The 16,931-nt window shown below is 44.0% G+C and overlaps 1 protein-coding gene across 1 annotated transcript in view; it reads right to left on the reverse strand.

Moving 5' to 3' along the window:
• Nucleotides 1–16,931, reverse strand: part of LOC142110416 (myosin-IIIb-like) — a 185,895-nt gene that overhangs the window by 12,534 nt on the left and 156,430 nt on the right. The window contains exons 23-27 of the mRNA XM_075193765.1: nt 13,128–13,262; nt 9,325–9,449; nt 5,974–6,152; nt 3,603–3,692; nt 3,037–3,202 (exon numbers count right to left, since the gene is read on the reverse strand). Coding sequence (XP_075049866.1) covers nt 3,037–3,202; nt 3,603–3,692; nt 5,974–6,152; nt 9,325–9,449; nt 13,128–13,262 — 695 coding nt within the window. The remainder of the gene's footprint in view (nt 1–3,036; nt 3,203–3,602; nt 3,693–5,973; nt 6,153–9,324; nt 9,450–13,127; nt 13,263–16,931) is intronic.

Below are 16,931 nucleotides of genomic sequence, written 5' to 3' on the forward strand. Positions count from 1 at the left end.
ATTATGACAAGGACTATATTGTACAATATAGCAGTACTTAGACAGGTGGGGCCAGATGGGCAGGAGCACCCTGTGAACTATTTGAGCAGAAAACTGATAAACCGGGAGGTGGGGTATGCCACAATTGAGAAGGAATGTTTGGCCATTGAAAAAACTTCAACCTTATTTGTATGGATGACAATTTTACTGTGGTGACTAATCATAATCCTTTAAAGTGACTACAACACACCTCAGGGGAAAACAAGGGCACTGGAGCATTGCCCTTCAAATTTATGACTTTCACATAATTCACAAGCAAGGAAAAGCTCACAGCAATGCAGATGGACTGCCTCGGCAAGAAAAGCAGGGTCCCCTGGGTCACCACCGGTAACACTAAGAGACTGTGGACCAGGAGCCAAATCGCGGGGACATGGCACACTGGTTGCCCGCATGGCCAAGGGGGGGAGGAGTCTGTCTGGATCACTTATAAATTACTTATGGTATAAATTTATTTAAAGGAAATAGCGCAGGGTGCTTCTTTATATCATTGTAATGTACTGATCTTACTATTTCGTGTGACACTTTGTAGAGGAATTGCATTAATTTCTGATGCAATAAGTTTTGTTGAAGAAGTCTTTTGTGTATTTTGGTAGTGGAAATGTCTTGTTTGTGGTTTTGTAACTTTCGTTTGGGAATTCTCAAGTTATCAATTGAATGGAGGAAATATGTATTCTGCAACTGTCCGAAGAAAGGCCCCATGTTACTCTCATGTTAATTAGACCTTTTGATGTGAGTGTCCAACACACTTGAAGGCACACGAAGGTTTAATGAGACTTGCTGTTAGTTATCCTCTGTGTCTACAACAGGATACAGGAAATCACAGCAAGTTTTAGGATATCACAGATAAGTGTAGATATTGTTAGCTTTGCATTGCATGTAAATCCATGTTTGGAAAACCATAATGCATCCTGATACTAAAAATACCTCAGACTTCAGGGGACTGGCTTACCCCGTGAGGCTGTACCCAAAACTGTATAAAACAGCACTGGTTTGCACTGAATGTATCATTCTTGTACCATCTATACTTCTGGAAATATCGCTAGTACCACAGACTGGGGTGTTAACTTTCCTTCTTAGGACTACTTGAGCAAATGAACATCACTTGCTTCAAAGACCTGCTTCTCCATGCTGAAAATCTTTGACCTATAGATTAGACCTAAAATCTAATCTGTTCCCAGCTGTTTGTGGTTTGGACCCAGCTCTCCCTCAGGTGACCCCCTGCTGGGCCCAGCTCCTGGCTGTCTGGTAGAGCTCACTAGTGGACAATAGGGAGCAAACAGATGGGACAATGGTGTTTTAAATTCACTCAACTCCTGAGTATTCCTTGTGGAGTTGGAATTTAACCCCTGAAGTGCTTTTTCAAGGTGTTATATTTCCATTACTGGTACTAAAAAGAACAGTTCGGATATGGATTAGAATGAGTTGCAACTCTGGTTCCATACACCGCTCCCATTTCTTTACACCAAGTTAGCCTCAGACTCAGACTTTAGTATCAGGTTGTTTTTCGAGCAGTAAAGTGAATTTGTCCTTCCATTAAGCCCTCTGTTGCACTCAGTATAGGTCCCAACACTCTGATACCAGATACCTTTTGAACCTTTACAAGAGGTTTCCTTAAGGTGTCCTACACCGAAGGTGATATTCCTAGTGGCAATTACTTCTATTCAGAGAATTGGAGAACTAAAAGCTGTGCAAAGAGCCCTTTCTGAACGTTTACACAGATAAAGTAGTAATAAGGAGCTTTCTTACCTATCAGCTGATGATAGAGAATAGAAACTACACATATTGGATATAGTCAGAGCTATTTCTTGGTACATAAGTAGAGCAGAGGGACTTGTCATTATATAGGCCTACAGAAGGTAAGATGCCAGATCTCCTAGGGGTTCACTCTATGAGAGCAGTGACAACCTCTGGGCACATAGGGCTCAGTTCTCAACAGTAGATCTCTTTCCACACCTTCAACAGACATTTTCTACTGGATGTGATGTCATTTGCTGATGTCCAGTTTGGGAAATATATTCTCCAGACAGCTGCTTAATAAAATTATCTTCATTAAAAAGCATATACGGCTGATCTAGTGTTTGTATATCCTCCCTACTATTATAACTTGGGTACAACCCATTTTAATGGCTGCCATGGAGGATGGAAGAGGAAACATGGGAATTATACTTACTGATAATTCCTTTCCCTTGAGATTCTCTGTAGCAGCCCAAATTTCTGTTCTCCACCGCCCCAAAATTACATGCTCCCTAACCTGTCCTCTAGCCTCAGTCTTTTCTATACTGTCCCTATATACTCTCTATCTTCCATCTTCCCTATCCTGTCCACTATCCTCTATACTCGCCATCCTCCCTATACTGTACCTCCCTCCCTATCATGAACCCTCCATCCTCCCTAGCCTGTCACTCTATTCTCCTTTCTCTCTATCCTGTCATCAATCCTCCATCCTCCCTATATTGTCCCTCTATCCTTCCTATACTGTCCCTCTATGCTCTCCATCTTACATCCTCCCTATACTGTTTATCTTCTGTCCTCCCTATACTGTCCCTCTGTACTCTCCATCCTCCCTATCCTGTCACTCTATTCTCCTTCCTCCCTATCCTGTCACTCTATTCTCCTTCCTCCCTATCCTGTCATTAATCCTCCATCCTCCCTATACTGTCCCTCTATGCTCTCCATCATACATCCTCCCTATACTGTTTAGCCTGCGTCCTCCCTATCCTGTCCCTCCCTCCTCCGCCCTCCCTATCCTGTCACTCTATTCTCCTTCCTCCCTATACTGTCATCCTTCCTCACTATACTGTCCCTCTATGCTCTGCATCTTACATCCTCCCTATCCTGTCCCTCCATCCTCTCTATACTGTCCCTCTATGCTCTCCATCTTCCATCCTCCCTATACTGTGTATCTTCCGTCCTCCCTATCCTGTCCCTCCATCCTCTCTATACTGTCCCTCTATGCTCTCCATCTTACATCCTCCCAATCCTGTCCTCTATCGTTACCTTTTCACAGGGCTCTCTCAGAACTTCCCCATAAGGCTGGATTCCAACTGTCTGGTGAAATTTCACGAGAACGCTAAGGGAGGGGTGAGCGCGATCCTCTCCCAGAATAACATAGCAGCCATTGGAGAGTACGTCAATCATGTAATTCCGGCAACGATCCTGGCCCCTGGCAGAATGCAGACACATTTATTTTACATTAAATAATATATTATTCAGTGTGATACATTTTCACATCTTACAGTCACACATGAACATATAAGACATTACTGCGTCAATATTATCTTTACAAATTTGATAATAAATTTTTAATGACACAAAAGACAAAGCCAACATTACAAATTCTAATGAAATACTTTAACTCATTCTGTAAAATAGATAAGCATTATACACGGCAATCATAGGATGACCAACTAAGTGTTAGCTCTTTGGGCCAGTCTTTCTCCTTTATCATGAATTCAGAGAATTTACTTGTAAGCTGTGTGTAATTTTGTTTATAAAAATCGATCCTTTCCTACAACTATTTAAACTATTCAAATAAGAAGAAATACAATTCTGTGGACACTTACCTGAAACTTAATATGTAACCTGCATGGGTCTGGCTGATCCGAATAAGAAAATCACCAAATTCTTTATCCAACAGTAAATTCTCTGCGTCCCTAATTGTACAATGTATAAGAGAGAGATTGGGTAACCCAACATTAAACATCTCAAAATATCAACCAATACCTCACGTTTTCATGGCTATATACACACATCGTAGAGACAGGGGTCGCTGGGCGGGGAGAAGAGGGACGGTCCTCATAGAGGGGGGCTGACAGGCCGAGCGGGAAGCAGAGGGGGGGGGGGGGGGGGAGGGCTAATCGGCCGAGCGGGGAGCAGAGGGGAGGGGGGGGCTGATAGGCCGAGCGGGGAGCAGAGGGGAGGGAGGGCTGATAGGCCGAGTGGGGAGCAGCGGGGAGCAGGGGAGGGGGGCTGATAGGCTGAGCTGGGAGCAAAGGGGAGGGGGGGCTGATAGGCCAAGCGGGGAGCAGAGGGGAGGGGGGGGTTGATAGGCCGAGTGGGGAGCAGCGGGGAGCAGAGGGGAGGGGGGGGCTGATAGGCCGAGTGGGGAGCAGAGGGGGGGGGGCTGATAGGCCGAGTGGGGAGCAGCGGGGAGCAGGGGAGGGGGGCTGATAGGCCGAGCTGGGAGCAGAGGGGAGGGGGGGCTGATAGGCCAAGCAGGGAGCAGCGGGGAGCAGCGGGGAGGGGGGGTTGATAGGCCGAGTGGGGAGCAGAGGGGGGGGGGGCTGATAGGCCGAGTGGGGAGCAGCGGGGAGCAGGGGAGGGGGGCTGATAGGCCGAGCTGGGAGCAGAGGGGAGGGGGGGCTGATAGGCCAAGCGGGGAGCAGCGGGTAGCAGAGGGGAGGGGGGGGGGTTGATAGGCCAAGTGGGGAGCAGCGGGGAGCAGAGGGGAGGGGGGGTTGATAGGCCGAGCGGGGAGCAGAGGGGAGGGGGGGCTGATAGGCCGAGTGGGGAGCAGCGGGGAGCAGGGGAGGGGGGCTGATAGGCCGAGCTGGTAGCAGAGGGGAGGGGGGCTGATAGGCCAAGCGGGGAGCAGAGGGGAGGGGGGGGGTGTTTGAGAGGCCGGAGCGGGGAGGAGAGGGGGGGGGGTTTGAGAGGCCGGAGCGGGGAGCAGAGGGGGGGGAGGGGTTGATAGGCCGAGTGGGGAGCAGAGGGGGGGCCGATAGACTGACTGAAGTCTTGGAATATTTGCAGTCACACAGATTCATATTAAATTTATTAAATCAATTAGATGTAAACTAAATAAATATTAACTGCAATCCCCATATGAATAATAATTACTGTCACAGGTGGGTCTATCATGGCTTATATTGTGCTACTGTGTGTGTCTGGTAACGTCATGTCATATACAGGATATCATTCCTAATATTGTACTGTCATGTGTGCAAGCTCACCTGTGTGATATCATGCTTCATACTGTGCTGTGTGTCATGTCATGTTACATGTGTGATTTGATATGCTTCATAGTACTGTCATGTGTGTCATGTTACCTGAGTGATTCATGCCTCATACTGTGCTGCTGTACACTGATCAGCCACATCATTAAAACCACTGACAAGTGAAGTGAATAACATTGATTATCTGGTTACAATAACACCTGACAGGGGGTGGGATATATTAGGCAACAAGTGACCAGTCAGTTCTTGAAGTTGATGTGTTGGAAGCAGGAAAAATAGGCAAATGTAGGGATCTGAGCGACTTTGACAAGTGCCAAATTGTAATGTCTAGATGTCTGGGTCAGAGCATCCCCAAAACAGCAGTGTTCCCATATGCAGTGGTTACTTACCAGCGACAGGGTCATGGGCGCCTGAGGCTCATTGATAAGTGTGGGAAGGAAGACTAGTCCGCCTGGTCCAATTCCACAGAAGAGCTGCTGTAGCACAAATTGCTGAGATAGTGAATGCTGGATATGGTAGAAAGGTGTCAGATCACACAGAGCATCACAATGCTGTGCATACAATGTGCCACAACTGGACCATGTAGCAATGGAAGGTGGTGACCGGTATGTGTGGGAAAGAGAAGGCACCAGGATGCACCTTTATGGGAACGGTATTCCCTGATGGCAGTGGTCTCTTTCCACAGGATAATGTAAGCTGAAATATCAGGAATGGTTTGAGGAACATGACAAAGAGATCAAGGTGTTGACTTGGCTCCAAATTCCCCAGATCTCAATTTGGTTGAGCATCTGGGGGATGTGCCTGGAGGCCCCACCTCACAACTTACAGGACTTAAAGGATCTGCTGCTAACGTCTTGGTGCCAGAGGTACCACCATGATTCGACTGGTCAGAGCTGTTTTGATCTACCCAATATTAGGCAGGTGGTTTTAATGTTGTGGCTGATCGGTGTATGTGTCCGGTAATGTCATGACATATTACCTGCGTGAAATCATCCCATGCAGCCACGGGGGGAAGGCTCCATCGTCCAGCACCTTCTTGGCCTGTGTCTCCTTGAACCAGACCAGTGTTCTGCGCCGCTGCATCTGCTTTTTCTCCATACCGGGTGTAACAGAGAGGTCACGAGAAGCCACAACCTTGGAGTTGTCGAAAGGGGTAAGCTGTAATAAGAGCACAATAGGTGTAAACAATAAAGAGCCCCAAACCACAAATATGCAGTACTGGGTGTTCCGACATGGTTACCTGCCTACCTCTACCCACAATTCTTACTTACATACCTCTGGCATAAGGGCCCCAGCATAAAAGCTCCCAGAATAAGGGCCCCCAGCAAAATTACTCATAGCATAACTGATATTTGGAAATGCAGTATAAGTGACAGCTATGTGGAAGTGCAGTATAAGTGACAGCTATGTGAAAGTGCAGTATAAGTGACAGCTATGTGGAAGTGCAGTATAAGTGACAGCTATGTGGAAGTGCAGTATAAGTGACAGCTATGTGGAAGTGCAGTATAAGTGATAGCTATGTGGAAGTGCAGTATAAGTGACAGCTATGTGGATGTACAGTATAAGTGACAGCTATGTGAAAGTGCAGTATAAGTGATAGCTATGTGGAAGTGCAGTATAAGTGACAGCTATGTGAAAGTGCAGTATAAGTGACGGCTATGTGGAAGTGCAGTATAAGTGACAGCTATGTGAAAGTGCAGTATAAGTGACAGCTATGTGGAAGTGCAGTATAAGTGACAGCTATGTGAAAGTGCAGTATAAGTGATAGCTATGTGGAAGTGCAGTATAAGTGACAGCTATGTGGAAGTGCAGTATAAGTGATAGCTATGTGGAAGTGCAGTATAAGTGACAGCTATGTGGATGTACAGTATAAGTGACAGCTATGTGGAAGTGCAGTATAAGTGATAGCTATGTGGAAGTGCAGTATAAGTGACAGCTATGTGAAAGTGCAGTATAAGTGATAGCTATGTGGAAGTGCAGTATAAGTGATAGCTATGTGGAAGTGCAGTATAAGTGACAGCTATGTGGAAGTGCAGTATAAGTGACAGCTATGTGGAAGTGCAGTATAAGTGACAGCTATGTGGAAGTGCAGTATAAGTGACAGCTATGTGGATGTACAGTATAAGTGACAGCTATGTGGAAGTGCAGTATAAGTGACAGCTATGTGGAAGTGCAGTATAAGTGACAGCTATGTGAAAGTGCAGTATAAGTGATAGCTATGTGGAAGTGCAGTATAAGTGATAGCTATGTGGAAGTGCAGTATAAGTGACAGCTATGTGGAAGTGCAGTATAAGTGACAGCTATGTGGAAGTGCAGTATAAGTGACAGCTATGTGGATGTACAGTATAAGTGACAGCTATGTGGAAGTGCAGTATAAGTGACAGCTATGTGAAAGTGCAGTATAAGTGATAGCTATGTGAAAGTGCAGTATAAGTGACAGCTATGTGGATGTACAGTATAAGTGACAGCTATGTGGAAGTGCAGTATAAGTGACAGCTATGTGGAAGTGCAGTATAAGTGACAGCTATGTGGAAGTGCAGTATAAGTGATAGCTATGTGGAAGTGCAGTATAAGTGACAGCTATGTGGAAGTGCAGTATAAGTGATAGCTATGTGGAAGTGCAGTATAAGTGACAGCTATGTGAATGTACAGTATAAGTGACTGCTATATGAACTGGCTGAACAGAGAGAGCATTTTATTCAGAGATATGTGATATTAAAACACACACTAACATTCTGAATTCTCTTTTGTCTCATTGACATCCTTATAAGAAATGGGAAGTTTGGGTTCCATAAAAAAGCAACTGGTAATATTGGCCTCACGTCTTGTACCATTCAATTCTCTCTGCCGCAACGACCTCGACCTCTTTCCTCTGCAAACTTCCACTTCACCCGCGTACAGGGCCTTATCTCCCTCATTCACAAGAAAACCTGTCTTGACCCTTTGTTTCTCTCCAACTACTACCCCATTTCTCGGCTTCCTTTTGCTTCAAAAATTCTTGAACAGCTCGTCTTAAACGGTCTGACTCCCGTCCTCTCCTCACTCTCTCACTGACCCTCTTAACTCAACTAAAACCAAACCAAAGCGACCAATGACCTACTTCTAACTATGGCCATTTCTTCCTTCTCATACTCTTTAACCGCTCCGAGACCTTTGACGCTGTCAATCACTCTCTTCTCCTTGACACCCGTCACTTCTTTGGCCTTCATGACACGGCCCTCTTCTGGTTTTGCCTCTGACATCTTGGAACACTCCTTCAGTGTCTCTACTTCTACACCTCCTCTTTCAGTGAACACATATGCTCCATAGGTCTCCGCTACCACCTCTATGCAGATGACACCCAAATCTACATCCCCCCCCCCTAACCTCTCATGCTCTTTCCTACCTTGCGTGTCCAACTTCTTCTCCGCCATCTCCACTTGGTTGACCCAACGCTTCCTCAAATTTAACATGTCTAAATATGAGCTTATTATCTTTCCCACGACTGATGTCACTTTCCTCCCCACACCTCCCTCACATTCGACAACATAAGTCACTGCCCTGTTCCACACACGCTGACTCTGTCATCCTTGAAGCTGCAATCATCTTCTCCCCTCACATCCAGTTGCCTCCTTTTCTTGAACATATATTCCAAAATACACCCCTTGCTCATTCAGAAAGTAACTAAAACTATGGTCAACTTGCTAATTGTTTTGCATTGACTACTGTAACCTCCTCTGCTCTGCCTTTCCTCTCCCACAATCCATCCTGAATGCTACAGCTAGACTAATCTTCCTCTCCCGATGCTCCTCATCCACTGCCCCACTATGCAAATACCATCACTGGCACCCTATTGCTTCCACAATTCAGTTCAAGCTGCTGACCCTTACCTGCAAGGTCCTCACTAACACTTCCTTTCCATACATCACTGACCTTGTTACGAGATTCCACCCCAGCTCACCACTCCACTTCGCCTCTGACCTTCAACTCTTCCCCTATTATAACCATCCTCCCCCTCCTGTCTGCAGGAGTTCTCCCATGCTGCTCCCCCTATGGAACTCCTTGCCTGCTTGCCTAACCTAACCCCTCCTAGAAACTCCTGTCCACTCACTCCTCCGCCCACCAAATCAACGCATACCCCATATCCACCTACTGCTTCTCATCACCCCTGGGTCTAGAATGTAAGCTCTCTGCTCTGTCTCATGTCTGTCTCCAACGTACTGTTTTCATGTCCGCTGTCTGCTCATTCACACACATGGAGTTGTGCCTGTGTCTGTGTTAGCTATATCTCTATCTTTTAATGGTTGGTAGAAATAATTCAGCACTGATGAAAATTTGTCTTTACCGTTACCTGAACTAGCTGACTTCGAGGACGCGGAATAGGATGTGGTACAGAATGCAAGTGGATGTCTCCTGATTTGGGCGGTAAAGATGGGGGTTTCTTTCGAGGAAGAGGAATAGGTCGGCTGACTGAACCTAGAATTAGAATTAGTAAAAATGTTTGTCCTTTATATAGACAATTTTCATAGAATAAGCTACCAGTAATATGACTCGTACAGACACGTATAGTGCTACCAGTGTATGTTATACAAAGTGCTATTATCTCTCTGACCTTCAGAGCCACGGACAGACACGTATAGAGCTACCAGCGTATGTTATGCATGTGTTATTATCTCTCTGACAGTCAGAGCCACGGACAGACACGTATAGAGCTACCAGTGTATGTTATACATGTGTTATTATCTCTCTGACAGTCAGAGCCACGGACAGACACGTATAGAGCTACCAGTGTATGTTATACATGTGTTATTATCTCTCTGACAGTCAGAGCCACGGACAGACACGTATAGAGCTACCAGTGTATGTTATACATGTGTTATTATCTCTCTGATAGTCAGAGCCACGGACAGACACGTATAGTGCTACCAGTGTATGTTATACAAAGTGCTATTATCTCTCTGACAGTCAGAGCCACGGACAGACACGTATAGAGCTACCAGTGTATGTTATACATGTGTTATTATCTCTCTGACAGTCAGAGCCACGGACAGACACGTATAGAGCTACCAGTGTATGTTATACATGTGTTATTATCTCTCTGACAGTCAGAGCCACGGACAGACACGTATAGAGCTACCAGTGTATGTTATACATGTGTTATTATCTCTCTGACAGTCAGAGCCACGGACAGACACGTATAGAGCTACCAGCATAATGCATGTGTTATTATCTCTCTGATAGTCAGAGCCACGGACAGACACGTATAGAGCTACCAGTGTATGTTATACATGTGTTATTATCTCTCTGACAGTCAGAGCCACGGACAGCCACGTATAGAGCTACCAGTGTATGTTATACATGTGTTATTATCTCTCTGACAGTCAGAGCCACGGACAGCCACGTATAGAGCTACCAGTGTATGTTATGCATGTGTTATTATCTCTCTGACAGTCAGAGCCACGGACAGCCACGTATAGAGCTACCAGTGTATGTTATGCATGTGTTATTATCTCTCTGACAGTCAGAGCCACGGACAGACACGTATAGAGCTACCAGTGTATGTTATACATGTGTTATTATCTCTCTGACAGTCAGAGCCACGGACAGACACGTATAATGCTACCAGTGTATGTTATACATGTGTTATTATCTCTCTGATAGTCAGAGCCACGGACAGACACGTATAGAGCTACCAGTGTATGTTATACATGTGTTATTATCTCTCTGACAGTCAGAGCCACAGACAGACACGTATAGAACTACCAGTGTATGTTATGCATGTGTTATTATCTCTCTGACAGTCAGAGCCACGGACAGACACGTATAGAGCTACCAGTGTATGTTATGCATGTGTTATTATCTCTCTGACAGTCAGAGCCACGGACAGACACGTATAGAGCTACCAGTGTATGTTATGCATGTGTTATTATCTCTCTGACAGTCAGAGCCACGGACAGACACGTATAGAGCTACCAGTGTATGTTATGCATGTGTTATTATCTCTCTGACCTTCAGAGCCACGGACAGACACGTCTAGAGCTACCAGTGTATGTTATACATGTGTTATTATCTCTCTGACAGTCAGAGCCACGGACAGACACGTCTAGAGCTACCAGTGTATGTTATACATGTGTTATTATCTCTCTGACAGTCAGAGCCACGGACAGACACGTATAGAGCTACCAGTGTATGTTATACATGTGTTATTATCTCTCTGACAGTCAGAGCCACGGACAGACACGTATAGAGCTACCAGTGTATGTTATACATGTGTTATTATCTCTCTGACAGTCAGAGCCACGGACAGACACGTATAGAGCTACCAGCATTAGTTATACAAAGTGCTATTATCTCTCTGACAGTAAGAGCCACGGACAGACACGTATAGAGCTACCAGTGTATGTTATACATGTGTTATTATCTCTCTGACAGTCAGAGCCACAGACAGACACGTATAGAGCTACCAGTGTATGTTATGCCTGTGTTATTATCTCTCTGACAGTCAGAGCCACGGACAGACACGTATAGAGCTACCAGTGTATGTTATGCATGTGTTATTATCTCTCTGATAGTCAGAGCCACGGACAGACACGTATAGAGCTACCAGTGTATGTTATGCATGTGTTATTATCTCTCTGACAGTCAGAGCCACGGACAGACACGTATAGTGCTACCAGTGTATGTTATGCATGTGTTATTATCTCTCTGACAGTCAGAGCCACGGACAGACACGTATAGAGCTACCAGTGTATGTTATACATGTGTTATTATCTCTCTGACAGTCAGAGCCACGGATAGACACGTATAGAGCTACCAGTGTATGTTATACATGTGTTATTATCTCTCTGACAGTCAGAGCCACAGACAGACACGTATAGAGCTACCAGTGTATGTTATACATGTGTTATTATCTCTCTGACAGTCAGAGCCACAGACAGACACGTATAGAGCTACCAGTGTATGTTATACATGTGTTATTATCTCTCTGACAGTCAGAGCCACAGACAGACACGTATAGAACTACCAGTGTATGTTATGCATGTGTTATTATCTCTCTGACAGTCAGAGCCATGGACAGACACGTATAGAGCTACCAGTGTATGTTATGCATGTGTTATTATCTCTCTGACAGTCAGAGCCACAGACAGACACGTATAGAGCTACCAGTGTATGTTATGCATGTGTTATTATCTCTCTGACAGTCAGAGCCACGGACAGACACGTATAGAGCTACCAGTGTATGTTATGCATGTGTTATTATCTCTCTGACCTTCAGAGCCACGGACAGACACGTCTAGAGCTACCAGTGTATGTTATACATGTGTTATTATCTCTCTGACAGTCAGAGCCACGGACAGACACGTCTAGAGCTACCAGTGTATGTTATACATGTGTTATTATCTCTCTGACAGTCAGAGCCACGGACAGACACGTATAGAGCTACCAGTGTATGTTATACATGTGTTATTATCTCTCTGACAGTCAGAGCCACGGACAGACACGTATAGAGCTACCAGTGTATGTTATACATGTGTTATTATCTCTCTGACAGTCAGAGCCACGGATAGAGCTACCAGTGTATGTTATGCATGTGTTATTATCTCTCTGACAGTCAGAGCCACGGACAGACACGTATAGAGCTACCAGTGTATGTTATGCATGTGTTATTATCTCTCTGACCTTCAGAGCCACGGACAGACACGTATAGAGCTACCAGTGTATGTTATGCATGTGTTATTATCTCTCTGACAGTCAGAGCCACGGATAGACACGTATAGAGCTACCAGCGTATGTTATACATGTGTTATTATCTCTCTGACCTTCAGAGCCACGGACAGACACGTATAGAGCTACCAGTGTATGTTATGCATGTGTTATTATCTCTCTGACAGTCAGAGCCACGGACAGACACGTATAGAGCTACCAGCATAATGCATGTGTTATCTCTCTGACAGTCAGAGCCACGGACAGACACGTATAGTGCTACCAGCGTATGTTATAAATGTGTTATTAACTCTCTGACAGTCAGAGCCACGGAGACACGTATAGTGCTACCAGCGTATGTTATAAATGTGTTATTATCTCTCTGACAGTCAGAGACACTTTCTATGACCACTCTGTCCAGCAGTAATTTAATACCCTACTGTCACTTACTACGTGCTTCTTCTTCCTGCAGTCTCATACGTTCTCTTTCAGCCTCAAGTTCTTCCAACTTTAATCTCTCCTTTAATATTTTCATTTCATCCAACAGTTTCTGGAAAGCCCGACGGCAGATGATTCCCTTGTAACCTATATGTGACAGAAAGGGAATGTAGATGGGATGAATACAGGTTCCCTGACACAGACACAAGATACATCTGTACATACATAGAAAAGCCTTGCAAAGTAAAACATCTAATAGTTTTAATAAAATGAATTGCATAAAAATGGAACAATTATATTAATTATTTATTAATATTGAAAAGTGCTTCTCATCCACCCTGCACTAAATTTACATTCAGTTTTATAAACTAATATCTCATTTCTGCGCCTGATCCTCATTATTATTATACGTTATTTACAATTCGCTGCAAAAGGTCCGCAGCGCCATAGAAAGGCGAACTAGTTCCAAAACGCACTGAAAGTTCGTTCAGCCTAAATGTTACAACGACAATATGCGGCAGTGGTTGGATCATTTCTAAAAAAATTATTGTATAAATATATTTAAATTATTAGAGCAGTGCGCTAATTTATATAATTGCAAATGTACTTATTTTTATATTGTGTATTAGAATGGTACGGTTTTTTTTTATATTGTGTTTATTTTGGTATAGGAAATGTATTTATTTCTGAGACCAGGGGAGGAAATTTGTTTTTTGTTTTAATCTTTCTAGAAGAAACCCTGTGACAGGATGGACCGCCTATGCCACCCTGTCTGTTGCTGCTGGGAACAGGCTGGGCTTACTTTGCCATACCCTTTCGGTATCCCAAATGCACCCTCTAACCGCAGTAGGAGGGGCTTACAAATGCTGCCACCACTGGATTCCTTACTGGCATCCAGTACCGGGTTTCTACTGCGTAACTGATGCTGCGAGTGTACCCCGTTACTGATGTACCTGGTCTAGTACCCCTGACCTCTTACTGTGGATCAGGGTTGATGTGCCCTATCACACTGGCCAGAGCTGCTGGGTAGTGGGCAGAGCTGTGGTACCGGACAGTTGGGTCCAAACCTCAGAACAGCCAGGAACGGATTAGAGTTGGGTCTAATCTGTAGATCACAGGGATGGAGAAGTTTCCAAGCAGGTCTTTGAAACAAGTGATGTTTATTTGCTCACCCTGGTTGAAGGTACCAGTGAGCAGGTCAGATGAAACAAGAAGAACAATTTTCAATACAAAACAGTGCTTTTTATATAGTTTTGGACCCAGCCTCAAAGGGTAAGCCAGCCCCCTGAGGTCTGAGTTATTTTTAGTATCAGGATGCAATATGTTTACCCAAACAATGGATTTACATGCAATGCAAAGCTAACAATATTTACACTTATCTGTGATAACCTAAAACCTGCTCTGATTTCCTGCATCTTGTTTTAGACACAGGAAATCTAACAGCAAGTCTAAGAAACCTTCCTGTGCCACCAGGTGTGTTTGGACATCACACACCAAAAGTTCTAATTAACATGAGATTAACATGGGTCCTTTCTTCAGACAGTTGCAGAATACACATTTCCTCCACTTGAGAATTCGCAAAAAAAAGTTACAGAACCCCGAAGTAATTTCCCTACACTGAAATACACAAAAGACTTTCTCAACAAATGCATATTGTATCAGATATATACCTCAGAAATAAGGCATTTCCTCTAGCAAAGTTAAAACAAAAAACAAATTTTCTCCCCTGTTCTCAGAAATAAAGATACTCCTTTACCAAAATACACATAATATCAAAAATAAGTACATTTGCAATTATATAAATAAGCGCCCTGCGCTATTTCCTTTAAATAGATTTATACCATAAGTTATTTATAAGTGATTCAATCACAAACCCCATTTAGGCTAATTAGATCTTTGTCATCACTGAGTGACCAACACTTGAATACACAGCAGGGAGTCATTACCTGTATCCTGGTTAAAGTGAAAGGAAACCTCTCATCAATGTGATTTAGGATATCACAAATTAGTGTAAATTTTGTTAAGTATAAATTCCATTTAAAATCCAAGTTTAAAGAACATCTCACATTCTGATTATCACGTTATCGTTAAACATGTACTTTTGATCCCCATGTCCCCCTAGAGGGTCTGCCCTAGAACACATTATCACTGTGTAGTCAGTATGTGTGTTTTCATTCCCATAGCATGTCTGTGCTCCCCCCCCCATACTGTGTCTGGATATCAAGCCTTAAGATTGGTAATATATGAGATTACGTTACATTATCTATTACACTGTAGGTGAGGTATTCACGCTAGTCCTAAGGCCAAAAGAGTAAGTCTATGGGGTATATTCAATTGTTTACTTTTTCCGCTGCGGAAAAAGTATTACCGTTATTACGGTAATAATAAGCCGGATTTCAGCTCGCAGCTCCTTGAGCCACAAGCTGATATCCAGCGAGAAATGTACCGTAATAACGGTATTTACGCGCACTATTACCGTAATGACGGTAATAGTGCATGCGTCACGTTACTTTAGGCTGTAACGCCAACAATTGAATATGCCCCTATGTGTATTCTAGGTCTGCAGAAACAATACATCAATAATTATATCAGATATACTAGACTAGGTAATCAAAGATGTTTCTGGTAAACAGTAAACATCAGGAGATCTAGGGGCAGCGTCTCCTCCTCTGTTAAGATCTAGTCAGACAAGTGTTATGTTTAAAACACAATGGAGTGAATATCACCATTACATTATACTGTAACCATTATATAATTGTGTATATTTGGCCCTATTTACATCGCTAGTTAACCACACTTTACAGGCTAAAAATAAGAAACTGTAATATAGTGCTTTTAGCTACATCTGTAGGCAGACGAGATAATGTTTAGTAATGTATTCACAAGCCAGACATGGTGGCTTTCTGTGTCTGATTTAAGCACCTTAATTAGGAAACATGTGTTGTATTCCTATACCTTAATATCCTAAGACACAGCAGACAGCCCAACACACCCCTACAGCCTGAGGCTATTCTGTGGGTATAAGACAGAGCAGTGTCAGGGGGGTGATGGAGGAAAGATCAGGCTGGTGTAGGAGGTAATGGTTCCTGCCAACTGACGGAGGACAGAGATTGGGATAAGGACTGCGAGGACCCTTGTTCCTCTTCCTTTGGATAAGTTACCCCAGGTCTAGTGAATCTGTGTGCTCGACAAAATTGAGGTGAGAGTGAAGCCGGACCACTGCCCTGCTGGCAGTCACTGGGGCTTTGTATTACCAGGAAAGTGTAAGCCTATAGTTGGACTTCCCAATGTGGCCATAATAGGACCAGTATTGTATGTACTACTCTTGTGCATACCTGTAATTGTTACTCCTGTACATATGTTGGTTTTATGCCTGCTGTTGTTGTTCCATTAATAAAAGCTACCATTGGTTAATTTGGATATCTGCCTCGGTGTAATTTTGTACCCACATACAGGGGAACTCGGTAGCATGGTAGACACCGTTCCCTCACACTGATGTTAATCTTTGAAGAATTTCAGTCTTTGCGGAGCCATCTCGGATCAGGGGGCTGGCTTACCCCCTGCCAAGATTTGTGTCAGCTTCTGTATAAAAAGGAGCTCTGTTTGACCATGTAATATATCATTATTGTTCCATCTGACCTTCTGATCACTGGTACCAGAAACCAGTGTGAACTGTCCTTATTAGGACACTTCAGCTAATAAACATCACTTGCTTCAAGAACCTGCTTGACAACTTCTTCCTGCTGTAATTCCTGAGACCTGCATATTAGACCGAAATCTAATCCGTTATCCGGCTCTTCTGAAGCTTGGACCCAG

Source organism: Mixophyes fleayi, chromosome 1, assembly GCF_038048845.1.
Source record: "Mixophyes fleayi isolate aMixFle1 chromosome 1, aMixFle1.hap1, whole genome shotgun sequence".
NCBI classification, from domain to species: Eukaryota; Metazoa; Chordata; class Amphibia; order Anura; family Limnodynastidae; genus Mixophyes; species Mixophyes fleayi.